Source organism: Motacilla alba, chromosome 4 (genome assembly GCF_015832195.1).
Source record: "Motacilla alba alba isolate MOTALB_02 chromosome 4, Motacilla_alba_V1.0_pri, whole genome shotgun sequence".
Lineage (NCBI taxonomy): Eukaryota > Metazoa > Chordata > Aves > Passeriformes > Motacillidae > Motacilla > Motacilla alba.
This window is the reverse complement of record NC_052019.1, coordinates 64930247-64956281: the sequence shown is the minus strand read 5'-3', so window position 1 is coordinate 64956281 and position 26035 is coordinate 64930247. Positions and strand designations below refer to the sequence as shown.

At 40.4% G+C, this 26035-nt stretch overlaps 2 protein-coding genes across 6 annotated transcripts; one reads left to right on the top strand and one right to left on the bottom strand.

The window, feature by feature from the left end:
- The first annotated feature begins 1799 nt into the window (after positions 1-1799).
- PLK4 (polo like kinase 4) lies at positions 1800-15627 on the top strand. 4 transcript variants are annotated; one of them, XM_038135058.1, is made up of 16 exons: positions 1800-1864; positions 3336-3431; positions 3889-3984; positions 4081-4195; positions 5023-6055; positions 7584-7684; positions 8896-9287; positions 9727-9831; positions 10208-10310; positions 10762-10911; positions 11291-11421; positions 11803-11894; positions 12121-12259; positions 13063-13203; positions 14039-14145; positions 14536-15627. In XM_038135058.1, the coding sequence occupies exons 2-16, from the start codon at positions 3429-3431 to the stop codon at positions 14633-14635; spliced, it is 2808 nt and encodes a 935-aa protein (XP_037990986.1). In that variant the 5' UTR covers positions 1800-1864; positions 3336-3428; the 3' UTR covers positions 14636-15627. The 4 variants fall into 4 exon arrangements, with proteins under 4 accessions (XP_037990986.1, XP_037990985.1, XP_037990983.1 ...); XM_038135057.1 differs by lacking the exon at positions 1800-1864 and adding an exon at positions 2589-2849; XM_038135055.1 differs by lacking the exon at positions 1800-1864 and adding an exon at positions 3074-3188.
- A 149-nt stretch (positions 15628-15776) lies between these two features.
- MFSD8 (major facilitator superfamily domain containing 8) lies at positions 15777-25938 on the bottom strand. 2 transcript variants are annotated; one of them, XM_038135060.1, is made up of 12 exons: positions 25755-25938; positions 24606-24691; positions 23608-23651; positions 22340-22580; positions 21908-22021; positions 21138-21282; positions 20542-20600; positions 19846-19954; positions 18701-18835; positions 18223-18326; positions 17875-18134; positions 15777-17147 (listed from the first exon to the last, which is right to left on the bottom strand). In XM_038135060.1, exons 1-12 carry the CDS (start codon positions 25856-25858, stop codon positions 16932-16934), a joined length of 1617 nt encoding a protein of 538 aa, XP_037990988.1. In that variant the 5' UTR covers positions 25859-25938; the 3' UTR covers positions 15777-16931. The 2 variants fall into 2 exon arrangements, with proteins under 2 accessions (XP_037990988.1, XP_037990989.1); XM_038135061.1 differs by lacking the exon at positions 25755-25938 and having other exon boundaries at positions 22340-22603; positions 24606-24694.
- Positions 25939-26035: the final 97 nt, after the last annotated feature.

The window sequence follows — 26035 nt, the reverse complement described above, 5'->3', positions numbered from 1 at the left end:
ATATACTCCTAATGGAGCACAGTCAGAGCCACTCATTTTACAGAGTTTTACTCCAAGCTTCAGCATAATCAAGACAGAGAGGTTTTGTTCTCAAAAATCTTGGCCCAGTGCCTTTTAAGATAAAGTATGTGAGTGGAAACCCCTTTTTCTGCTCATCTGTAAGATGTACTTGTTGCAATAATGACATTACTACCTTTAACTTAAGAAGCAGGGTATGAAGACTGTAGACCACTGTAAACAGTGAACATCCAGCAAGTGTGTTCCAAAATTTCTGATCTAACTGCTGAAATACCAGACTGAAACAAGTGCCTGGAAATGAATTGTTACTGACAGAAATTTTGCTTTTCACCGCTCAAGTTTTAATCAGACAGGTGATTCCAAATGACAAGAGCAGGGTTTCTCATCTCTGAAAGCAAAGCTGAAAGGTGAGCTCCAAGAGCATTTGTGTGGGTGAGCACAAAATCAAAGCAAGTTCTCATTTGATAAAATTTTCTATTCTTTGTAGAAACACAGGATTCAATTCAGCGAAAAAGAGACAGAAGCAGCCAAGTCTCCATGATCACGTATTTGCCCTTGAATAACGTAAATTAACAAGAAATACACAATAAACCTACCACAAAAATAACCTGGATTTTGGTTTGGATAAATCACTCCTTCCCTAAGTTTTCTAGCATTACCATCCAGAATGAAGAATATGGAAGAAAACAATCTTTAAGAGCACCTGGAACGGGATCCTCTTTCACAGGACGATCATGATAAATAGGAAAACAAAACATGCATTTCAGTGGTGCTAGGCGTGAAAACACCCCACTGAAGTTTTACGACTGTATAACTACAAAGCTCAGTTTTAAAAAATAAATTGCTCTTGACAGGAGGAGCTGGCAACAATTGCACTGAGTCTCTCACGTTGCTGACACACCCCAGCAGGCTCCGAGGACTGCTGGGTCCTTGTTCTGCTGCGCTGCCCCACCTGCAGTGCCACTGAAACACGTGCCCTGTCACAGCCATCTCTTGAGCAGATGCTGGGGAAGGCAAAGCACCATTTATTTGAATATTTAGAATACAAGGTTAACATATCAAAGCAAATATTTTTGATGTATTAACTGGGTTTTTTTAAGTCCTAGTGGTCAAACAGAAGCCAGGACTGATGGATCATTACAGGCTCACAACTCATCATCTACCCAGGACACACCAGCAATGTTTTCAACAAGATTCAACGTCTGTTGTCTAGACTGGCACTACCAGATACATCTGAGAAAGCTGCCCTGTGTCTGTGAAAAGCAGCAATAAGAAAGAAATATACCTATGGGAAATATGTGAAACCACCAGTGTCATGAACCTTGTGGCCAAGACTCAAGTAAAGCTGCAGAGTAACCAACGATGACGTTATTATGATTTGTAAAATGTAACTTTATGCTGCCTTATGTTTTTTATCATCCTTCCTACTCGGTTCCTTTTTACTTTTGTTGCTAATCAGACTTTTCCACTTGATGATGTCCTAAATCTTTACATTTTGGTCATGCAATAAAGTTGAAGGAAGGCCTGCATGCCCTATTTTAAGGGAGTCCCATTAACTCTCTTAAATCTCTTTAAAGAAGATTTTATGATAGCATTTCTTTCAAAGCTTAAGCCCTGAGAACAAGATTTGTGCTCTCTGGGGAAAAGAGTTAGCAAAGGATTTGTTACATGGTTGGTTTGTCTCACAAGCTCTGCTCACAGCAGATGCTGACCCCTGCAGTCATAAATGCAACCCAACAACACAAGAGTGATTCCAGTTCCTTTTTACCGAGACAGAGGAAAGCATCATTTCACTGCATGTTGCAGGCTGGACAGCCAGGGGAGATGCACCTTCATCACTCTTCAGGTAAATAATCAAGCCTTGAAATTAAATTTAAAGTCTATTTTTTACTAATCTTCCACCCTAGTTACTCAAGCCAGTGATGACTGTTAATTCACACAGCTCCTGGTTTATCTGTAAGGACTCTGTGATTGAGAAAACATTTATCCACATCCCATTTTACACCCATTAAGGAGCGCATGAAGGAGAAAGTGCAGCTTGATCACAAGCCACCACTGTATTTTATTTCGACAATGAAATTTGGCAGCTCATGGGGGAACTGCTTGAGTTTACAGCCATAAGCTGGGTAACACTAAATGACTCCACCTCGTCCTTGCATCCTGGATGCCTGCCTCCTGTAGCGAAAATAACTTCGGGAGCATTCCCCTGCTACAGAAGGAGCCCGCGAGATGTTTATGAGGTGGGATAATTCAGAGGGCAGGGTAAACAAATAGAAAACAATAAAAATAAAAATTATGTCCCCAGCCCAAAGCAACTCCAATAACTTGATCTCTGGGGTGTGTCCCTGCCCCTGGCAGCGGGGGTTAGGACCAGAGGATCGCCAGAATAAGCCCCCAATATTCCAGGACTCGCCCACGGCGGGACACCCCGGGGCTGAGGCGCCACGCGCGCCCCTCACGGCGCACGCGCCCTAACGGCTCTGCGGGCACGCCCCGCCCCGCGCACGCGCGGAGAGGCGCCTCCTCCTCCTCTCAGCCCGGCCGCGGGGCCCGCGCGCGAGCGCCGCTGCGTGACGCGCTTGCGTCAGACGCAGCCTCGTCCCGGGTCGGGGCGGGGCCGGGGTGGTAACGGCGCGACTTTTCAAAATGTCGGCGGGGGGGGGCGCGGAGCCGCCGCCCCCGGGCCCGGGAGCGAGCGGGGCTGCGCCGGGGCGGGCGGCCCGGGGCGCCCTAATGGGTTAACCGCGCCCCAGGCTCTCGGCACGACCGGTAGCGGGACCCGAGGGAGAACGGCCGGCGCCATGGCGACCTGCATCGGCGAGAGGATAGAGGTGCGGCGCATAGCCCCTGCCGCCGCGGGGCGCGGAGGGGCCCGGCGCGGGCTCGTCCCGCTCCCGGCGGGGCTTCGTGGGAGCGCGATTCCCCCCGCGCCTTCGCCCCGTCCCCACGTGTTCGCGGGGAGCGGCGGCTCCGCGGCCGCTGCCATGGCAGCCGGGGGCGGGTGTATCCCGCGTCCCGGGAGCCGCGGCGGGAGAGGCGGCGGGAAGGCGGCCCGGCCGCGCCGCCCCGGGCAGCGCCGGCGGCAGTGCGGTGCCGGCAGGAGGATGCGGCGGGGGTGGCTGTGCGGCCCCGCCGGGCCCCGCCGCCGGGCCCCGGAGAGCTCCCTCCAGGTACCCCCGGGCCGCCTCGGGGTTTGGCCGGATCTCGGGGGTGCGTGGGCTCCGCACCGCTGGTGGGAGGGTCCGCATCGGGAGAGGCGCTGCGAAGGCTGAGTGACAAAGGCCCGGGCTAACGAGGCCGGTTTGTTGGTCTTGCAGGATTTCAAGGTGGGGAACCTCCTGGGGAAGGGCTCCTTCGCGGGGGTCTACAGAGCAGTATCCCTGAAAACCGGCCTGGAAGTGGCCATCAAAATGGTAAGGCGGCCGGCCAAGAAAGTGTCCGTCTCCCTAGAGACCAAATGCAATGTTGCAACAGGCTGGGGTTCTGCAGTTGGGCACTGATGTTTGGGTTAAATGTTTGTAAATAATGGACATGAAGATTGCATCTTGATCCTGAAAGATGCACCACAACCAAACAGACGTAGTAATTAATAGAAATGCTTTTTACTGTTGACAGTATTTAGCCTATCTGTGTAGCAAAATGACATTTAGGTTCCTCTGCTTAAGTATTTCAGAAAAAATATTAATAAGTGTTAATATTGATAGTGTTAATGCTTGACTGCTTTCAGTTGTAGTGTTCCTCCAATTATCTGTTACACTTATTCATTAAAAGAGTATTTTAAGGTAAACTGTGTGAAAACTTGCTTGTATTTAAAAAATTGTCAGGCAAACATGCAGTGAACATCTAAGTTATGCTGTGATCCACTTACAGATAGACAAAAAAGCCATGCACAAAGTTGGAATGGTTCAGAGGGTTCAGAATGAGGTGAAAATACATTGTCAGCTAAAGCATCCATCTATACTCGAGGTAAGAACCATGGGGTTTGTAGAGAGGGCTGTATATGTGACTTGCTGCATGGTCTACAAAATGAAATTTCATTTTTTCCTTGTTTTTTTTTTCCAGCTTTATAACTATTTTGAAGATAGCAACTACGTGTACTTGATACTTGAGATATGTCACAATGGCGAAATGAGCAGATACATAAAGAACAGAAAGAAACCCTTTTCCGAAGATGAAGGTGAGATTTTTTTTTTTTTTTTGGTCTATGGAGCCCTCTGCATTTATGTTTTATGGCTCCCTCAATAAACATTGAATTCTAGAGAGTATTTAAAACTTCTCTTGCAGTTTCTATACTTTAAAATCTTGTGGTAAGTGATTATCTAGAGATTGATTATTATTGTGCACTTATTATTATTCACTCGCATTTATATATACATTTGTTTCTGTTTGTGCTATTTGGAGTATAAAAAGATGGTCAGCTTAGAAGGCAGAGACTGATAGAAAGCAGAGCTTGCCATTTTACTTAAAAATCTGTTGAAATGTGGGTAAAGACTGGGAAGAGGAAAGAAGAAGAACAGGAAAATTGGCAACTTCTGCTTTACTGCTTCCAGACTTACCTCACTGCTCACCTCTCGCTCAGTTCTTCCAGCTTACCTGCTTCTCTGTCAGTTTCTAATGTAATTCCATGATACTGCCATAGATAGGGATTTTTTGGGACCCAGGCCACAGGACTGGATGAATGGGGTATTGCTATGAAGGTATCATTAAGTTAACTTGTATCTGTTTCCAAAAATGATGAGCAACTTTAGCTTTAATTCTTAAGAACCTAATTTGAGAAAGTTTGGGCCAATTCAAAATATTCCCAGTCCTGTTTCCTGTGTTAGATAATGAACAAAGTTGTGTCGTTTTGCTTAAAGTAGAAATCATGAAGTTAATTCCAGTTTCACTAGTCTGACACCTACACAGCCTTGTAAGAAAGAAGCAAGACAAATAGCAGACTTTAAGCCGAGTTATCTTCAGAGCTATGATTTCAAATATAAGACTGCAACGTTTTTGTTTTGACAGCGCGACACTTCTTGCACCAGATTATCACAGGTATGCTGTACCTCCATTCCCATGGAATATTGCACCGGGACCTCACCCTCTCCAATATCCTACTCACCAGCAACATGAACGTAAAGATTGCTGATTTTGGGTTGGCCACTCAGCTGAAGATGCCTCATGAGAAGCATTACACCATGTGTGGAACTCCCAATTACATTTCTCCGGAGATAGCCACGAGGAGCCCACACGGGCTGGAGTCCGACGTGTGGTCTCTGGGCTGTATGTTTTACACTCTGCTCATTGGCAAGCCGCCTTTTGACACGAACACGGTCAGGAACACGCTGCACAAAGTGGTGCTGGCAGATTATGAAATGCCAGCCTTCCTGTCGAGAGAGGCGCAGGACCTCATTCACAGGTTACTGCGCAAAAACCCCGCCGATCGCTTGAGCCTTTCCTCAGTCTTGGATCATCCTTTCATGGCCAGGGGTAGCTCTGCACGGAGCAGAGACCTGGGAACCTCAGAAGATTCCATGGACAGTGGAAATGCCACCATCTCTACGACCTTCACGGGCTCTTCCAGCATCAGTACCAGTGGTAGCTTGAAGGAAAAGAAGAAGCTGTTAGTTGGACAGCCGCTCCCAAATAAAATTACTTTTTTTCCTACAAACAAGAATTCCAGTAATAATTCATCAGGAGATGGAAGTGGTTCTTTCCAACAGTGGGGAATTCAGGGAAAGGAAATTGGAGTAAGTGGCAGGGGAAGAACCATGCAGCCCGCTGAGGAGAGGCCACATTCCCGCTACCTCCGAAGAGCCCACTCCTCAGACAGGTCTGGTACATCCCACAGCCACACTCAAGGCGTATCCAACATCATGGAGCGGTGTCACTCTTTGGAAGTGCTTTCCAAGCCTAAAATAGGAACAAGGGAAAACACAGAATACTTTTCACCTGCCAGCAGCTATACTGATATAGGAGAAATATTTAAGGAGAAGACTTCTAGTACTTCTGGTTCTTTTGAAGAGCAGGTATCTCCACCTGTAAAAGATCAACCACAGTAAGAATCAGTTTTTTATTCGGATGAAATTTAGAGCTCCTTTATTGTCTTCTTTCCACTTGCAGCAAGTTGATTCTTTCTTTCCCCACAGTAATTGTAGTAGAGAGCCTTGCTAATTGTTCTTTGTAGAAGAGACAGATGAGGGGAGAAGGCATTCAAAGTGCAATTATCAACATTTTTACTTGCTGATCTCTTGAGGTGATTTTTTCTTATGCTTGGAGAGGATAAAACAAAAATTCAGTAAAGATTAGGCTATAGATTATAAAGATGTGTACCAGAAGGAAAGTGTCAATCATAGATAATTATCTGAAATTAAGTCCTGTACTTTTTTGTAACTTCCTGTAAAATCCTGGCTCCTTTTCTATACACTTTCCATGAGCAGAATGTCAAAAGAAAAATTTTCTGTTTTAATATAAGGACTTCCATATCTGAGTTCCTGCATTTCTCACCACATTAAGAACTGGCATCATTTCCTATATTTTCTCTTTGCAAATCAGTTCAAGGAAAAGACAAACACGAACTTTTCCCTGTAAAAAAAGTAAATGGAGTAAGAAATTTTCTTGACTATTCTCAGGTGTTTGACATAAGCAAAGTTCATTGGGCATGTGCATTCTTTCTAGTTTGAGAAATGTTTGATAAATCAAAAATTTATACAAATGTTACTGTAATGCTTGCTTACTTTTGTTCCCCATGACTTCACAAAGCCATGCTAAATGTAAAAAGAGAGAATATTAATGTGAGTGTGGGATTAACTTAATGGTTACACCTTTTTTTTTTTTTAATATAATTGATAATAGGAAAGCCTCTTACACCTGTAATTAGCTTGCACGGCAATCTTAAATGCAAGTCCTAAGACTTCAGTTAGATGGTTTATATTCTGTGGTTTTGGTGATAAGTGAGCCCTTGCCAATGGTGAAGTAGTCATCATGACTCGAGAAAGTGCAGACAGGTTGAGGCTGTGGAGATAAAAAAACCTCACAGGAGCTTAGTGTGAATTCACAACAGATCAGCGACTCTGCAGTAACTGGTTTCGTGTGTATTCTTTATTCTTCAACACATGGATTCTATCACCTGTGGCTACATATATGTGATCATCTAAAAAACTGGTAAAAAAATCATGATAATTTTTGGGATTGACTGTATTTTATACAAATTCAAATTATTTTGGGTGGTAGGACTGGCATCTTTCAGCTGCATGTTTGTTATGCTGAGTGAGATACAGGGGGGCTCAAGGGTGTCATGTCATCACTGGGTCTTCTCCAAGGCTGCGAATTAAGAGCTAGATGTAAGAACAGCTACTGCTGGCAGCATTATCATCACTTTTCTTTCCATTTGGAAACTATTTTCTTTTCCTATTCTTTACCCCATGAAAAAGAAGCACCTTCTATGCTGCTTAGAGCTTCAAAATGCCACCTGCATTTTCTAAATGATCTAAGTGTTGTGCTTTCTGCAGCTGTAGCATTTTAACTTTTGTTGTGCAAGTGTCTTTGATGCAATCTTGATAACATGCGTGACTTTTATTTTGTAGCTCAAATTATCTGTGCCCAGTGAAGCCCCAGATTGGTTTGTTAGAGCAGAAGTCCCAGGCTGAGACGATGCAGCAGTGGCTTGGAAGCATGCAAACAAATGGTGTGTTACTCATCACTTGTGTATTTTTGCAGTCAAGTTAGAGACTTGTAATAGTTTCAGGGGGATTTTCTATTCTTCTTTTATTTCTTTGAACATTGAATTTGAACATACAGTTTCCTAAAACAAGCTTGTTATTTTCTACTACTATTTTAGCAAAAAAAAAACCAAACAAAGAGGAAACCAGAATTTTAGACCCTGACATAATTACTCACCCACTTGTGTAAATATGTGAGAACAAATATATGACAAAATATTAGCAAGTGACTTGAAAGCCATGTTAATTTAGTTGTGCAATTACAACTAAGTAAGAGAAGATGGGACCTCAATGAATGAGAAAGATAATAAGGCTGCAGAAGGATGGGTGGAGGAAAGGACAAAGACACAGAAGGGAAGGAGGTGTTCTTTGTTGTGCATCATATTACATCATTTGCAAATAAAGTAATTTAATCATAAGAATAAACCATAACTCCATTCTGACCTTTTTTGGTTTGATATTACTGGACTCCTTCCCATCCTGTCTGCAGGGATTTGGAATCAGAGAACATATGGTCTGAGTAATCCTATTTAATTTTTGGTCCCTTCTCAACTGATCAGCCACGCAGCAGAAGGAGCACAATAGTGATGTGGGTGAGGTGAAAGTTGATCAAGGGCTTAAATATCAAAACTAGGGAAGGAGTTATAGGAAGGTTAAATATAAAAACAGGTGTTTAAAAGAAATAAATACAAGTATTTTAAAAATAAAACAAGGGATTTATGGTATGCATTTAACATTTTGAGTACTAAAACCTCTGGTAGATGGTAAAACACTAGTTAGATCAACTGCAAGATATATGGAATTTGCTACTAGTGGTTATCCGAATGGCAAATAAGCTGTTTTTCAACAGATTAAACTAATTCTTGTGTAAGAACCTATTTGAAATCCTAGTATTTTGTTTCTAAATTATTCTTAAAGATTATTTGATGTATAAAAACTGAAGACCATCATAACTGCAATGTAGGAACACCTTAAAGTAGCACTGGAATTTTGCTAGCATTGGTGTTGATGGTACTAAAAGGCCTGATGATTTGGACTGAGAATGAAAGAAATCCCATTCTTCCCTTCAATAAGCCTTCTAAGCCAATCCCTTGAAAGGCTTTTAAAGCTATACTAGAATTTTTTTCTTCTGGCTGTGACTTTTTGAATCTGCAATGTCCCTTTTTGATGCTTTCAGATCCTCTGGGACCACCTGCAGACCTGCCTGGCAAGAGTAACGCACAGGGAGGTTTTCGGTACCATCTGGATGTGCAGCAGGATGCACCAAGGAATGCATGGAACACCTTAAAAGATATAAGGAATCATGGAGCATCTGGTGACTGTCCACATTCTTCGAACCAGAGAAATCCAAAGCAATGCATCCCTGGAGTTGTCTGCAAAAATGAGAAAATTCAGCCTGGCCTCTGGCTGAATTCCAGAATGACATGTGGCCTTTGGTCAACTCCAGAGCAAAACCAAACTTGTGGCCAAGAACCATCAGCACACCAGAAACCTACACTGCGAAGTGTTGTGTCACCTCTCACCGCTCACAGGCTGAAACCCATCAGGCAGAAAACCAAAAATGCAGTGGTAAGTATCAGTTCTGAAAATGGGAAGAACAATTGAAGTGCTTAATATGGTGTGACTGCCTCTTTTACAAATCACTTGGTAAAATAGAAATAGATCTTTTTAGGAAACTGAATCTAGAATAATTTAATTTAAAATCATAGTAATAAGATGCATCTTAGCTTTTGTATAGAGAATACTTAAAGCATAATAGAGCAGACCTGTCTGTGTTTTGTCACTTAAGAAGCTTCACCCTTAGTTACCAGGCTGATACACTTCAGTCATCTTGAAGTGCTCTGCTTTTAAAAAAACAGCACTAATAATAAAAGTTACTGTAAGAAGCATTTATCTGTTTGAAGTGCATTTAAGGAAAAAGCAAAGCATTTATTAAAGTATTTTTGGGGAAAAAAAAAGTGGTATCTTACCTTTTGCAGAAAGTAAATTTATGTTTAATGTATTTTAGGTGAGCATTCTAGACACCGGGGAAGTGTGTATGGAGTTTCTGAAAGAACACCGCTCGCAGGAACTTGTGAAAGAAGTTCTCAGAATATCTTGTGATGGAAATGTGGTGAGTACATTTTTGATTTCTTCACTGTTTTATGAAGTGCTTGGAGTTCATTCAGAGCTGTTTTTTTCTTTTTAAGTGATTATTTTTTTGAAATCCACTGTTTATATATGCACAGCTGTAAACTCTGCCCCTCCATAAAAAAAGCCATGTAAATATAGGGAGCAAGCAATTATTTCAGAGAAAAAATTGGACTTGATTTTGGAATAGGTGAAGTGTTGGTGAAAAAGTGCTGCTGTTAAATAATTATTTAGAGGAATAGAGTTTTCATGGTAAATCATAGTAATTAACTAAAATGTGAGTTATTTCCATACCTGTTAAAAGTGCAGAGTGCTGTAGTAAGTTGCAACTACACAAAATTTTTATTCCCTTTTTGTAGATTGCAGTTTATCATCCAAATGAAGGAAGAGGTTTCCTTCTTGATGACAGACCTCCTCCTCCTCCTGAAGGCATCTGCAGATATAATTTTGACAACTTGCCAGGTAACCTGAAATTTACTTTAAAATTGTAATGATTAATGTGATATTTTAAGTGAATCTTGCAACTTTATAGCTTTTATCTATTACTTTTCAGATAACTCTGAAGTAAAACTCCTTTCAGAATTAGATTCAAACTACAGTTTAACTGGAAAATGTTTTGAAACTTCACAAGGAAGTGTAACCCATGGGTTTTGATTCCTTTTATATGGGAGCTTTAAGGAGTCTCCCCTTTACAATGTAGTATACTAAAATTAAAACTCTTGTAATCTTTTCCTCATTCGTACCGGGAGCTGTTGGTGTAAATAAGTCAGTTTCTCTAAACATGTCTGTCAAGTACTTAAACACTATTCACAACCTTGGGCTATCAAATACATCATTTAAATTACTTCTCTTCAAGCGGGTGCACAGTGTTTAATCTGCTAAATTCTAATTTTTTTAAAATTTTATTTTTCAGAAAAGTACTGGAAAAAATACCAGTATGCAGCTAAGTTTGTGCAGTTGGTGAGAACAAAAACCCCCAAAGTGACGTTTTATACAAGATATGCCAAGTGCATGTTGATGGAAAATTCACCCCCTGCAGATGTTGAAATTTGTTTTTATGATGGTATGTATTCATTTTTGCAGTTATGCAAATAGCTAAATCATGATTTTAGGGCTCCACTAAAATATTGCCTAACACTAAACAACCACCACTCCAGTTTGAAGAAAATAAGGCACTATAAGCAGTTTTTTGGACACCCTGCCTTTATTTTAGCACTTGTAGATTAGTTGATTCTTTAATTCTTTACTGATATTTTCTTCAGGAAGTACATGTTGCAGAAATGTTTTTTGAATTTAATTTTGGTTTTATTCATGAGCTCTTCTTCACATCTACCTTTAGTAGTTAACCTGCTTAGTAAGAGGCATGTCCCTCCTCCAAGCCTTCCATGGTTGAACTGTTATTTTATACAGCTCACACTAAAAGTGTTCACATTTTCTTGCAGGAGCAAAGATCCATAAGACAGCTGGTATAACTCGTGTGATTGAAAAGTCAGGGAAATCCTTCACTTTGAAAGGAGAAAGCCAAGCAGGGTTGAAGAAGGAAATCCAAGCTTATATGGATCATGCAAATGAGGTAAAATGTTTAAAACAGACCTTTTCCAAGCAATTTCCTGAAAATTCAGCTTCCCTTTCACAAATGTGCTTCCTGTGTTGCTTTCCATGTTTTTTATTACACTATTAAGGAGGGAGGGTGATATTTCTGGAAAATCAGAAGCAGAGGTCACGGTTACAATTTCTCACAAGTGAGACTGAGGGGAAATTCTTACTAGTGTGTAAAGCAGGTTTGCCTGTCTGATGAAAGGATTAAACACAATGAATGAAGCTGCTTTATACAACTTGAAAAATTCAAAATTGCCGTCGAAATTGCCTTGTGTGGCCTCACTTGCCACACGAAATGTGTATGAAATAGTTATACAAGTCTCAATTTAAAACTTGAATAAACTCCTCATTTCAGGGACATCGTATATGCCTTGCACTGGAATGTGCTGTTTTGGAAGAAGAGAAGAGGAGTGGAAGTGCTCCATTTTTTCCAATAATTGTTGGAAGGTAATATCTTTCAGTTCAAAATACTGATGTAGTTGAATATTTATGTATTTATTGAACATTTATTGCATACTTATGTATTTGAACTGAAAAACAGTTCTACAGAAGACTCCTGCCATCAGATGCTTTGGACAGTCCATGGTGAAATGAAGGAAGAGCTGTCTCCTCACTTGTTTCTTTAATCCCTTTTGGACAGACCTTTTCCCCGTTTTTGTCATTATTTTTCCAGGAAACCTGGTAATACTGAATCACCACAGGCTGTAGCACCTCCACTGTTGGACAAGACAGACTATTCAAAAGAAGTTGTGGCATTGGATAGAAATCAAGCTGCCAGTTGTACTCCAGTTCAGACTCCAGACTGTGCTCCTGTAAGTACAGAAGGATGTACCATGAAGACCAGTCTCCCATATAGCTGTTTTACTTGAATTAATGGAATTACGTTTGTATGGCCAGAGCTTTTATTAGCCATTTGTGAGCATACTGACTAGAAATGTTAGCTTTGATTTCAACTAACTTTTGATATCTGGATTGAAGAGCATCTGAAAAATCAGAACACTCCAAAACTTTACCACAAATGCCTCCTGGGAACAGAATTTGAAAATTGCTTACTTGTGTTATACAGCACAGTCTTTAGTTTGAAAGCTTTGATGTACCCTCAGTGCTGTGTAACAAATAGTGTCACGAAGGGTATTGGCACTTGATGTTGTTGTTGTTTTGAAAGAATCAAGTGTTAGTGTGTGCATATAAGAAAAGGGTTAAGTGAGACTATATGTGTAGCCAATAAGGCTTTGTGAGCAATTTCATTTGATTTGTTTAAAAGACCCACCAAGCTTTGGTTCCTGATAAAACTTCCTGCGTTATACTGGGGTCTTGGCACGCTGGGTTTGTATTGTGAGCTCTGTTGAATATACATCAATCTACATTTGTAGGATGTGCATGTGTTTGATTGTGTAGTTTGTGTCCCTAGTACAGAATCTGACCATTTCCACCTGACTGGAGTGAACTGAATACAAAAAGTTGTGTCCCTGTGAGGTTTTTATACTGGAATGCTGTGAAATGAAGCATAGAGGCTAAATCTGTCTGTACACATGAACAGGTGGCAACTGACCACTACAGCTCATTAGAAGGATTAATGCCAAGGCTGTTAATTCTGTGCATCTCTGGGTTTTAGGTGGTGCCCTGTGAAAAGCCTACGTTTCTGAGTAACACTGTTGAAAAGACGTGCTCCTCTGTTCATCAAACGGAATGCAGTCCAAATTCAGCCCAACTTGTCAAATCTGTTTTTGTGAAAAATGTTGGTTGGGCTTCTCAGGTGAGAAATTAATAAAGGAGGCATGTCTATTCTTCTTCCTACTAATTTGAGATATCTATTTTTAAGTCATTAACTTTAAACTTGATTTGTGAGGAATCATTCAGTTGTGCACTACAGCTTAAGTCTAAAATTTGTATGCATAAGCAAAATAATAGTTCAGTCTCTCAGTTACCACAATTTTCCTGTGGTTATTACTGCCTGTTTCAGTGTCCTTTGTCATTTAAATTTGACTCTGGTCAAAAACTGAAACTGTTTAACTTCTCTGTTCACTAATACAGATGCAAAGGTGTCATGACAAAGTTTTTAATAGCTATGGACCAGATCTGTACAAGAGAAATGTATCTTCTCTACAGCAGGAAAAGCTGTTTCCTTGCAAAGCCATGTTCCCTCTGCTTTTCTGTTGGATAAGCTTTACGTTTAAAACATTGTTCTTGGCTATCCAGCTCAAGTAAGCTTCCTGTCCTAACAGAACAAATTCTCTTGCTGTATATCAAGTTTAAATTGTGTACACCTGTGAACTCTCACAAATGGGCCTCTTTTTAGACTTTGGCCCTTCATAAAATGTCTCTAGGAGTGGTAAAGCTAACGGTAATTCCTTATTTATCTGACATTGACAAGGATAACTAAAGCCAAGCATTTGAAAACTGAGGAAGTCAGCATGAGACTACTTCCTCCAAAGTAATATCCATGCAATCTTTATCTTTAAAAGACTGACCAAAATACCTAAGTCCCTTTAGCAATTTTGAAAAGCTTCCAGCTTCCATTATAAGAAGAGTTCTAGGTTTGTGATTTTGTATTTCCTATGCTCAAGCCACAATGTAACTTCTCTCATCAGCTGACCAGTGGAGCTGTATGGGTTCAGTTCAATGATGGATCCCAGCTGGTAGCCCAAGCAGGTGTCTCTTCCATCACTTACACTTCTCCTGATGGCCAGACAACCAGGTGAGTCTGTTCCTGCCATAAAAACATCCAGGTAACTCAGTACAAGGCTGTTGTACATCAGGTGACTTCACAGCTGCTACTGACTTTGGTTTGTAAATTTTAAACCTTAGCATTGCCATCACTTCACGGTTGGTTAGCTTATGTAAGCTTATTAAATAAAGAGAAGCACCCACAGCCAACTGATAACAAATAAATATTCATTTGTTATCTGCATAACAAATGACTAAAACAAACTGGGAATGCATTACTTGGTTTCCAGAGTACAGCCACTATTCATGCGCAGTATTAAAAACAGGGAGGTTGAGGAAAGTAATGTTTAGAAGTAACTATATTGTCATGAAATAAATTATTTAAGCATCTCACTTTCTCTATGCTGCTTTGCCACTCTAGGTACGGAGAAGATGATAAGTTGCCAGAATACATCAAAGAGAAGCTGCACTGTCTGTCTTCTATTCTTGTAATGTTTACCAATCCAGCTGGTCCTCACTGATTCAAGGAAACCGGGTGTCCTGGCACACGAGCTTAATAAACTCACTCACTGACTTCCCAGTAAAGTGACTGATCTTACTCAGCTTATACAGAGATTCTTCCAAAATCTAGTAAAAATCTAGGAAGGGGAGGGTTACTCTCTCTTTATGTCTAGCTAATTGTGTGTGAAGTCTCATACAAAACATACTTTGCATTAAAGTGATGGATAAACTCCCTCAAGCCAAGCTTTGAGAAACTTCATTCTTGACTGTGTTAAGTCTTTGGAAATAATCTGAATCTGTTGTATTTTTTTCTTACTCCACTGCTTACTCAGTGCCAACAATCAAGGAAAATGCATCTGTGCTGTTCAAGTATTTGTATTTGTAAATAACTTATATTTTTATGTCTTACAAGTAATATATGTAAATATGTATATGTTTTATAAGTCTGTTTTTATTTTTTTGTAGCAGCAGCTTAAAACTTCCCTGCACAAGCATGTTATACAAAAAAAAAAAGAATAAATGCAGTGGTAATTGCCTGGATCTATTCATTTGTTTCATGATCAAGTAATGGTTAAAGGAGAAGAGTTAATAACTTGAGGTAGTTTTACCTTGTTTTACACATTGAGTAATACTTACAGCAATGCAAGTGGCATTAACAGTAGCTTTTCTCCTAAGCGTTTGGCTTCAAGTGTGCTAACACTCCTGATGGTGCTTCTATCTCTACTTAAATACTCTTATGACCTCCTTATCAAGCAGGAAAACATCTTAAATGGAGTGGGATCCAAAATTATGTTGGAAGGGGGAGGTTGAAGAGTTTCAGAGGAGCTGGTGCTGGCTGTGTGCAAGCACAACTCAGCTGAACTGATTCTCCTTGTTCAGCTGCTTGCTGTTTAAAAGACAGAACTTTGGTTGCTTTGTCATGTCCAAATCAAGGAAATAGCTTGCAAATAAAGAATTTAGCACTAGGAATATCAAGAACAATATACAAGTAGCACTTACTATGGAATTAGCTTATAAAAGTGAAGTCCTTCTTCACAACATTTTGTGATTCTGTAGCAGGAAAGCCCATGAGAATAAAACTTCTATATCCCCTTCAGACAGTATTGAAAAAATCATCTTTTAATTCAGTAGTCTCTTAGTGTTTGAACAACTGAGTACATAGGAATAATAATTACATTTATTAAATTCAAATATTAGAGACATTAGACAGCAGCCACAACTCTCATATTGGAGTTACTCCGGAGGTGGTTTTCCTCAGCATTAAAACAGCTAAACAAACCCATAGAGATGAGCTTAGGCCCCATTATGAAGGAAAATTAGAGTCTCACTTTTTAAAATAAAGCCTGAATGACTAAAACAGTGTAAATTCCTGTTTCTTGTACCCTAATATCAGAAGAAATAGAAGTCTGCAGATAATAGTGAACACCCAGGAGCCAGTTTTCTCCTTCCACTTAATTAACCACCACTGCTCAGCACAGTGCATTCATTCTCACCAAGCACAAAAGTGTAAACTATTGTGCTTAGACTTTTTTCCTTGTAGTTAAGAAAAGCTGTGCATATTTCAAAACTGCAGGTTATCCTTCTTGCTACAAAAAGGCAGTCAGCAAAACAGTAGAGGAAAAATTGCACATTTGGTTCACTGTAGTTCAAGTAACCGCTGCTGAAATGGATTTTCAATGGCTCTTGGTCAACTTAAAGACCCAAATCCCACCTCAACTACCTGTGTGGTGGGCACCTTCCTTCCTCTATATTTCTGTCACCTGTCATTTTGAATCCTGGAGGAGAGGTAAGAGGTTCCAGAACCAGGTGGTCTGTATGAACCAGTGCTTACAAGCCAACAAACCCAACATCAGGAAGCTTGCTCAAGTAGTAGCGTCTCCATACAAAGTGCATGCAGCTCAACTAATCTTGTAGTTACAAAAGAGTTACTAATCCTGATTCACAGAATCAAGATAATATTTCTTTTACTTCTTTCTGGAAAGGATGCACATAACCTGTGACCTTCACAGCTGCACTCAGTGCGCAAGTACATCATACAAATTGTACACACTTTAAATGTGCCATGGTATCGCTCTGCCCCTCACATTCCTTCCTGTGCTGCTAGAAAAGCAGGACACAGAAGCCAACTGCAGCAGGGGTAACCAGGTATTGGGGTAGGATCAAGTTAAATGTTCTGTCAACATGGAAGTACAGGTGTACCATTGTTAGCACACATCCAACAAGGTCAGTGGTTAGGTACTCCTCATTCAAAAGCAGTAATAAACTAAGTATTACTTCTGCTTGGTTTTACTGTTTGGGTTTTTTTAAAATATGCTTTTAACAATTCTCTTCCTGCATCCTCCCATATCTGACAGAAAATGCAATTAGTCTCTTGTATACTATCTCCAAGAGTAAGAGAGAGACTACAACTACTCCACAGATCAAGCTGAATGCCCAGCGTGGCCCCAAGTGAGTGTAGATTTGGCTCACAAAAACAGGCCCAAGGATCCGTGCTCCACTTCCAGAGGCAGTCAACCATCCCATGTAGACACCCTACAGCAGATCAAAAGCTTATGTAAGTGATACAGGCATTGTTTAGCTTGCCATTAATTCCAACCCATTAGCCTAACTAGAAAATTTAGAAGTATTTAAACAACCACTTATCTTTCTTAACTCATTAAGACACTGATTACTTTGTTTCCAAGAGTAGTGCTCAGCCTCTCCAAGCTTTAATTCCAAGGCTCCACTCATAGGTACTCTACTTCTTTCTAACAAAACGTGTTCTGGCTCAGAGCGTGAAGTCTCTTTCACCAAAATATAAAAGGAAAAAATGTGCAAAAGGGGAATAAAATTTTTTTGTTAAGCAATAATGTAAGTTTGCTGTAGTGTTTCACTACTAAAAAATGCCCATACTGGGGGTCTAGTAGTAGTCTTTGTAGTAGTCTATTTGTAGTCTTTATATAACAAACAGTAAGAGACATTATTCCATGTGGTATTCCAAATATGGAACTGGTAGTTAGGAAAAAGACTCTGCCAGAACAGTCATGAAATTTTCACGTTGTAAGATTTGCATAAGTAGCACAAGCCTTGCTTTCTAATTCCCCTAGAGACTTGCCTTGGATTTTGAAAAAGATTAAAGCTCCTGCAAAGTTCGGCCCTGCTTAAAACACAGTATTATTTGGCTGATGACAAAAGGAATTTTACTAGACCCCTCATTCTAATATAGAGAGTGTGAGTCTTGCACAGCAAATGAAATAAACCATTTAGGCATGGTGCTTACCTGAGGCTTTGGTCCTAGGACTTTTGAGTATAAAGTGTAGGACATGACATTACAAACAGGATAGCCCAAGCCTATGAGCACATCAGAGCTGATGTACTGGGCCAGGTAGATCATGGGTGTGTTCAGGCACCAGGACTGCGTGACAGGGCAGCCCACAGGTTCTGCTGTGTGGTTGGATGGAAGCTGCAGCTCTGGCAAACTCCAGAAAGGTGCTAACATTTCACTGGGAGCTGTTCCGGGAATGGAGTTGTTCTTTATTTCTGTAAAAATAAGTTATTCATATCATTAAGAACAAAACTGCAATGAGAGGCTTTCAAAAGAAGGTGGTCTAGTAAGATTGAACTATACCTTGCCACTGGATATTTGGTAGTTTCTTCCCCCAAGGCAGTAAGATAAAGAATCCAACCAAGACAATCAGTAAGCCTGCATGGAGTATGGCACGCTCACCAGTCCTACCAAACAATGAAATTGCAGTAAAATGTATCATTTAATTAATGTAAAATTTAGGTAGCTGCTAATGACATAGCCCATAAGTTTGTGGAAATGATATCCGACCCAAGCACTGTCAAGAAAAGTTACAAAATCACAGTAACTTAAAATCAGCTTTTCTTGTGATTCAAGGGTAAAAGACAGTCAAATAAGAAGGGGTTATGTTGACAGAATAAAGAACAACCACAACATCAAGGCTGTGCCAAAATTGGAAGTATTTCATTGTCATAGTAAACCCAGACTCATTACCAAGTAAAAGACTTGAGTAAGAGATCTGGCCCTGCCATAAAGCTTTTCACATTTAGCCAACACAAGGAACAAAATCCCAACAACTTACTTTTTTGATAGTATTTTAACCACCATGAAAACAATAACTGATTCAATGCCAATCACGCTAAGGATTATTCCATTATAAAAAACAGCTTCTTTCCTGGTCCAGGAATACATATCCATTGTCAGTGGAGTAGCTATACTGGAATGACAGAACAAAAACAGTAATCATAAAAAGCTTCTTCCATACATTAGTGTCCATACATGTATCATCCCAAACATCAATGCACTACACCAGCCATACTCTGAAGCATAATTAATCTATTTCTGATAGTTCATGAAATGATGATGGAGTGAAAACCAAGCCAGGGTAATAAAAACACAAAAAAATCCAAGAGAACAGAAATAATAAACTTTTGATAATGTTTAAATTTTAGCAACCAACCAGTCTCTAAAACCTCAAGTTTTCTAAAAATAATGCAACTCACAACAGAGCCATATTGTAAAACAAATTTTAACTACATTAGAGCTCAAAAAACATGCAGAATAAATCATATATCTTCAAAGTATTTCCTAAGTTAGAAAAATGCAGTACACTTGAGCCTGAGATAATGATGCTATGTTTTACTTTTTTTTTTTTTTTTGCAGACAGAAAATTTGGGACTAAATACCATACCTCTTTAAGCTAAAAAATCCCCAGTCATATAAAAAGTGTATTTCAGAATACAACTGTATCAACTCTATCAAATAATTGTTTTAATCATTACTGAAACAAAAGATGCACTGAAGCTTTTGGAGATAATCAGAATTATACTAAAAAATCACACAAAACTAAAACAAAAAAATAAAGAACAAGGTACTCAACTGAAAACATGTTTTCTCTGAAGATTTTAGGCAGCCCAAGTTAAGCTTTTTTTTTTGAATACTTAAAAAGTTGAGGATATGGGTTTGCCTCCATTCAAAAGCTTTTACATTAATGTTTTCTATACCACAAACTGTACATATCTTTAGTTATTGCTGACCTTTAATTCATTCCTTTAGTTATTACTGACCTTTGATACACTGTCAGTACACATCAGCTTGATTGCCTGTGGTTTTGGACTTCTACTTAGGAAGTTAGGAAGATGAGTGGAACAGAAAAGCCTTTACATGCACCCCCATTCTAATTACTCTACATGTCGGAATATTTTGAGAGAAAACAGACAAACTTACGTTTCAAAGACAGCAAACACAAACAGGATGACAAAGAAGAGAATGTTGAGTGCCACCACAGCAACATGGTCAATGCTTCCTTCTGTGTTTTGATCCAGAACATCACTTCCTGCAGCAACAGAAAAGAATTACCTGAACTGCACACTGAGCTTTTTCTTATCCCATCACGAATTACAAACAGCAATGATTCCTTTGCTCTTCCAAGTATTTAGCATGCAAGTTGGTGGGCAGCTAGGCAGTTATACTTTGAAACTCAAATTATAAAGTTTTTACACCAAATTGGAGTTGTTGAAATTTCAATTCCGCTGTCAATTAGAGAAAATTATTTCCAAACTGCTTACACAGTCTATTTTCCCAATGAGTCCTGAGTGACAACAAAATAAGCAAACTTCTTGAAATATCTGAACAATGGAAACCAAAACATTCTCTTCAAAGCTCACAATTACACAGCAGGATTCTCAGGGTGAGAATATGAAAGGATCCATACTTTTTTTTCCTTCTTTGCTACCAGACAGCACTATGGGCACAACACGACAGATGAAGCAATTTCTGGACCAGCTAGGGAGACCTGTAGCCTATTTTCCACATCAACTTCCCAGAGCATCAAACTTTAGAATACTTCTAAATGCTTCTATGTAATAAAAGAGTACTTAAAAATTATAATCACTGAATAAGTTTTCAAGGAAATAGTGATACCTTCTCCATCAGAATTGATACTTTTGTACTGCCGTCCCATGTCATCCACTCGATGCTCCCTAGAAATGCAGGACTTTTTTCATTAATACACATATTTACTTGATCTACTATTGAGTCAAGTTTCTATTAAAATAATTGTAAATGGTATAATCTATAGGATACTTATTTGCAGCTCCATTAAACATCATCTACAAAGACACCTGACTGCAGTGAACGCTAGTCAAGAAAGGAAATATTCTAGTATAATCTTAAAGGAAAGACACAGACTGTGAGATCCCTACACACAAGCAAACCTTATTATTTAGAGAAAAAAACATGGGCAGCAACTACCAACATTAAACTATATCAAGTCTAATAGTCTAATATCTTTAACTTTTTAAATCAGTTTACATTCTAAGCATAACATCACCAAGCTTCATTTGGGAGCATCAGAAAAAGATAGGTATTAAAGAGGGCAGAAACACTGAAAAAATTAATAACAACATATAGTTTTAGCAGGTTTATTACTCCTCCTGCTGAGCAGTATATTATTTGCTACAAGTCACCCACAAAAACAAGGTAAGGTATTTATAAGGGTATTTTTTTTACTTGATTACCTGAATATGGCAAAGATGAGAATAATATTAATAACTCCTAAGAGAGCTCCAAATAAAACTGGTGCTGTGTACATGTTCAGCTGAAGACAAAGGAATTTCCACGTTACTCCTTCTTCTCCAATAAGTGTAAAACATGTCTGAAAAACTTAAAAACATCAATGTACTGTGAAAATCTTGAGAATCATTAAGAAAACATTAGAACACATATGAAAAGTTGTTCTAACTGCCAAGTAAAATTTAAGTATTATAGCTGTCAAACCTTTTACACTTAGAGAATTCTACTCTAAATAAACAAAATGGATACCAGTGGGATCTCAGCTAGCCAGGGAAGTACTCGATTACATAAAATAAACAGTATAAACAGCATCATGACACTTAATAGAACTGAATTCTGAGTGTACCAATAGTTAATTTTCTTGGCAGACAGACAATTTACTCTTTTTTCCTCTTGCTCCTAATGGAAAACCTTGGTCCTGGGACTGGATTATCCCTCGTGCTAAGGGCAAACTATAGAGAAAAGATGCAGTAGGGGGGGTTTAAATTAAATTTTAAATTGATGCAGAGCAATTGGATAAGAATTTTTCATTTTTATTGGCTTACAGAAGTATAGATTAGTGGACCCCATTTATTCAGTTGTGATATCACTGACAAACTATGACTTAAAATCCCCTGCATATACCTGCTGAGGATTCCTACTTCCTCCCATTGATTCCTACTTCCAATGCCCAATTCTTTTGTAAGAAAAGTGAGGAAAGAAGATTTTGCTTTACCTGGGCCTAATATGAAGCCAACTGCTTGGCAGGCACTGGTATTGGCCATGGCACTCGTTCTCTCCGTCAGAGAAGTGGCACCCGCAATATACGATCGAACTACAGCCACATTTCCTTCAAAAAAACCCAAAACCAAGCAAGTATTCATGTAAATATCAAGTTGATATTGTTAAACTGTTGAGTGACATTTATTTTATGGGTTTATTTCTTATTTTGCAAGATAATAAAAGCCAGCACTCCCTCCAGTATTTTTACACAACAGCACCATTACACAATTTTGTTACAAACCACTACGGGCCAAGCCTTTGCTTTGTTAAATATTAAGTTCTCATTCACATAATGGTAAATCTGGAATTAAAACTTAACATTAACCATCTTGCACGAGACACAGAATGTAATCGTTTCCAGAAATGTAAATCCTGCTGTGTTTACCTGCTCCAAACCCCACGAGAGCGCGGGCAGTCAGCATGTAGTACTTGTTGTGGGCATGGGGCACGTGGACGTAGGCATAGAGACAATTAGCAGCTACTGAAATAGCAGTGGAAATGACCAGAGGCTCTCTCCTGGGCCTGTAGTTGGACCACAGGCCAAAGAGGGGAGAGGCAACCATTTGGCCAATGCTGTAGGAAGCTATAATCCAGCCCAAGAAACTGGCATCCGCTGTTGGATCGATCTGCAGGAACACAGGAGTCACATCTGTGGGGAAAGCACTGGAGTGTTTGATATTACCAGCAATACCCTTCTAGAATTAGTACCTGGGACACCAAGGACTCTGTACTGTCATGCTTTCTCTGGGCTAATAAACCATGGCTCGCTCTCTCCAGCAATGCACCCAACCAATAAAATCTGCTTTGCTTCCAAGCCTGGGAACGGCTCACTTGCAGCAAACTCCAGGAGTTTTTGTACAGCACGGCTGATGTTCTGGGCTAGAGGCAGAACTTGAGCAGCATGGCAGGCACCCTCCGTGCCAGGAGCAAGGAGTCATTTCCATTGTCTCTGCACATGCCTGAATCTGTCTCGATTTACAAGGCTGGCAATGCATTTTCTTCTCTTCTGCAAGAGTTCAGCATCAGCCTCACCCTCAATGACACCTCTAGGTCCCTGCCCAGGTTATGATCTTCCAAATTTGCATTTGAAAACTGCCTTCTACAGTTCCAGGGGCACTAAAATCCTAGCACAGATTAAACTGAGGCTTTAGGGACTTTTGTGCTGCTTTTAAGACCTAAGAGGTGAATACCCCAATTAACCTAAAATCACAGGAACAATGGCTATCCCATTAGGAATACTAAAATACTAAGATCTATGTGCAACAATGTGATACCTCCACAGCAACTTCTAGCTTCAATTTCCTCTTTTTTTTTTTTTTTTTTAAACACAGACAAGTCTTGTCTACTATGTTTTAATAGCAAGGCTTCTATTGATCTGCTGTCCAGGAAATGATGATATTGGAAAACCAAACATTTCTGGATTATGATGTAGCTTTATCAATTCAGGAAAAAAACTTGACAGATTTTGCAAGAAATAATAAAAGCTGTCTAAGTGGATGGCAGAATAAAAGTCTCTTAAAGCCACACACCTCCCTCTACTTTTTCTTTTCCTAAATAAAATGTCAGGTTTTGTATTACTGCAAATACTTTCTACTTTCTGAATAGGCATTTTTTGTTCTCAATTCTTTTAAAACACACCCCGTATTTACAAACCTTTTGGAGATATGGCCACACAGACATAATTACAATTGAGAAACCTGTAACACAGTAAAAACTGAAGTTATTTTATTTGCCATTTTCATTAGTAATTTTCTTTTCTGAAACAGTAATTACAAGTCCATTTTTCTGCCTCTAAATATATTATAGTATAAACCTATGCATTTCCTGTTTTTTTTTTTTTAAGGAGTGCTAATTCCTCCTATAAGGAGGAACTGTCTTCAAAAGATCATTTTATAGGTGCATACACACTAAACAAAAAACCTCCTTTGTTGTCCTCCCAGTGGAAAGACAACAAGGTCCCCAAAGTGAGAAGAATTTCTTGATATACTCACATATCTTTATTCATTAGTCACAGAGATTTTAATTAGTAATAATAAAAAAAAAAAAGAGCTACTGAAGTATCCTATCAAATTCAAGACAATTTCTAGGCTCACAGAAAATCATCAAAGGTCGAAAATCAACCTTGTTGACTGGTCAAAAATCAATTCTTGTTTCTGGGGGGAATTTAGAAATAAAATTTCAATTTGTCCTGCAATGGAGATGCAAAGTCCAGTAGGAGGAAACAAGTTTTGATGCACGTTTTGAAATAGACAGCATACATTCCCATAAAGATCTTACCTCTTAAGAATTATTTCTGTTTTCATTCCCCAGAAGTTTCACTCTGGATGATAAAAGTGCAACCTTTGTTTTGTTGGGTTCTGAGCAAAACCCTTACCTTGCCACCACCAAACTATTAGGGAGTCATAAGCCACAGACTTATGCAATCCATCGCTTTGTGTAAAACCAGTTTTATTACTTATCAGATGTAACTTTCTGTTTGATTTGCTAAGATTCATACATTCTCTTTGAAGAATCAAAGAATGCACCTTTTTTGAGGTTAGAACAGGAGCACTTAAGAAGCTCTGTGGCTGGAATTTAGGAAGCCCTGTCATTTTCAAACCAAAGTGTATTAATTAAACAAGCAGCATCAAATTCCACAAGTATTTACTCACCTACACTACTGAGAAACATTGTCAGGTACATGATCCAGATGGATCGCCACCTGCTCTTATAATGCTCCTGTGATTCCACAACATCCCTGGTTTTCAAACAAAAAGCAAGAGGGAGAAAGAAATCTTTATCAGATCCTCTTCTAGTGGCTCCCACATGACACTGAAAACATTTTTCACCAACCTCTCAATGCAATTGTGTAATTTGTTAAGCAGGAGTGGATTTCCGCTCAGCAAAGACTATAAAGAATTTATTTTTTGCTGGAAAAATACTAGATTGACAAATCAAACAATGTAACAGAAACACTATCACACACCAAATGTCACGCAGAGAGATCTTGATCTAGGCAGGTCTTCAATTCTGCAAACTCTTCGTATAGACACTTTGGAGCATCACAGATCATATAAAACCTTTAAAAAGTGGGTGTTAAACCCCTCACAGCTATAACCTTAGTAGAAGCACAAACCTGAACAACTCTTGATTTGACTAAAAGCTACAGCCAATCTGTTTTTATGATGAGAAAATAGAAACGTACAATGTAAAAGTTGTGTGTAAAAGATACTGCTGTTGATAGCAAGGGCTGAAAAAAAATTAAAATAGACGTTACAAACTAAGTTACAAAGTAATGTCTATTCAGATGGTGTAAACTCGGGTTATAGATATACAGACGCCTAAACACAGTTTACAAACGCTGTTTATGCAAGCCGTACCTAGACTTGGGCACATCTGCGATTTCAAGTTGAAGACACTTGTTTTGCTGTCAGAAGGGGGGGGGGAAACCCAAGCGACGAACAGCTGCCCACAATGAAGGCTGCTATTAAACACCCCGACTTCTGCCGCACATTAACCCTGTTCGGCGTTTCGTAGGAACTTCCCAAGCGAGTGGCTTTGTGTTCTCCCCCAGAGGGAAGCAGCCCCCGGCCCGCTCCCGCAGCGGGGCCCGGGACTGTCCGAGACACGGCTTCCGAGCTCCGGAGCGCTGGGGACGGCGGCTGGGGCGGGACCCCCGGCCGGGCAGCGCCCCCAGGCCCGGCTTCCCCGTGAGGGGCGGGCAAGGACCCGGCACCCACGGGCGGCTCCTCGGCTCACTCCCGCCGCCGGCGGCGGCGCCCCACCTCCTGGCGCCGTCTCGCAGCGGAACCAGCCCCTACCTGCTCTCCTCCTCCTCGTCCTCATCCGCCGCGGTCCCCGCGGACCCCAGCAGGGGCTCCCGCCCTTCGGGACGCGCCTCCGGAGCGGAGCCCGCGGCCGCCATGGCCCCGCAGCGCCGGGCCCCGCCCGCGCCCGCCGAGCGCGCGCGCTTCCGCCTGCCCGCCGCTGGGGGGCGCTGCGAGCCGCGGAGGGGCGGGGCGGGGGCGGGGGCGGGGCCGGCCGCCTCCCGCGCTCGCTCGCGCGCGCTCCCCCACGCCCTGGGCGCCCCGCGCGCGCACGC

What these genes read in the sequence shown, in the direction of transcription:
- PLK4 (XM_038135055.1), top strand. Translation starts at nt 3,123, where the DNA reads ATGCGGCGGGGGTGGCTGTGCGGCCCCGCCGGGCCCCGCCGCCGGGCC. An exon ending in AGCATCCATCTATACTCGAG is followed by an intron (nt 3,985 to 4,080) that starts GTAAGAACCATG and finishes TTTTTTTTCCAG; the next exon opens with CTTTATAACTATTTTGAAGA. An exon ending in CCTGTAAAAGATCAACCACA is followed by an intron (nt 6,056 to 7,583) that starts GTAAGAATCAGT and finishes TTTATTTTGTAG; the next exon opens with CTCAAATTATCTGTGCCCAG.
- MFSD8 (XM_038135060.1), bottom strand. Translation starts at nt 25,858, where the DNA reads ATGGCGGCCGCGGGCTCCGCTCCGGAGGCGCGTCCCGAAGGGCGGGAG. An exon ending in GTGTTTGCTGTCTTTGAAAC is followed by an intron (nt 18,836 to 19,845) that starts GTAAGTTTGTCT and finishes CTGTCATTCCAG; the next exon opens with TATAGCTACTCCACTGACAA. An exon ending in GTTAAAATACTATCAAAAAA is followed by an intron (nt 18,327 to 18,700) that starts GTAAGTTGTTGG and finishes ATTGTTTGGTAG; the next exon opens with GACTGGTGAGCGTGCCATAC.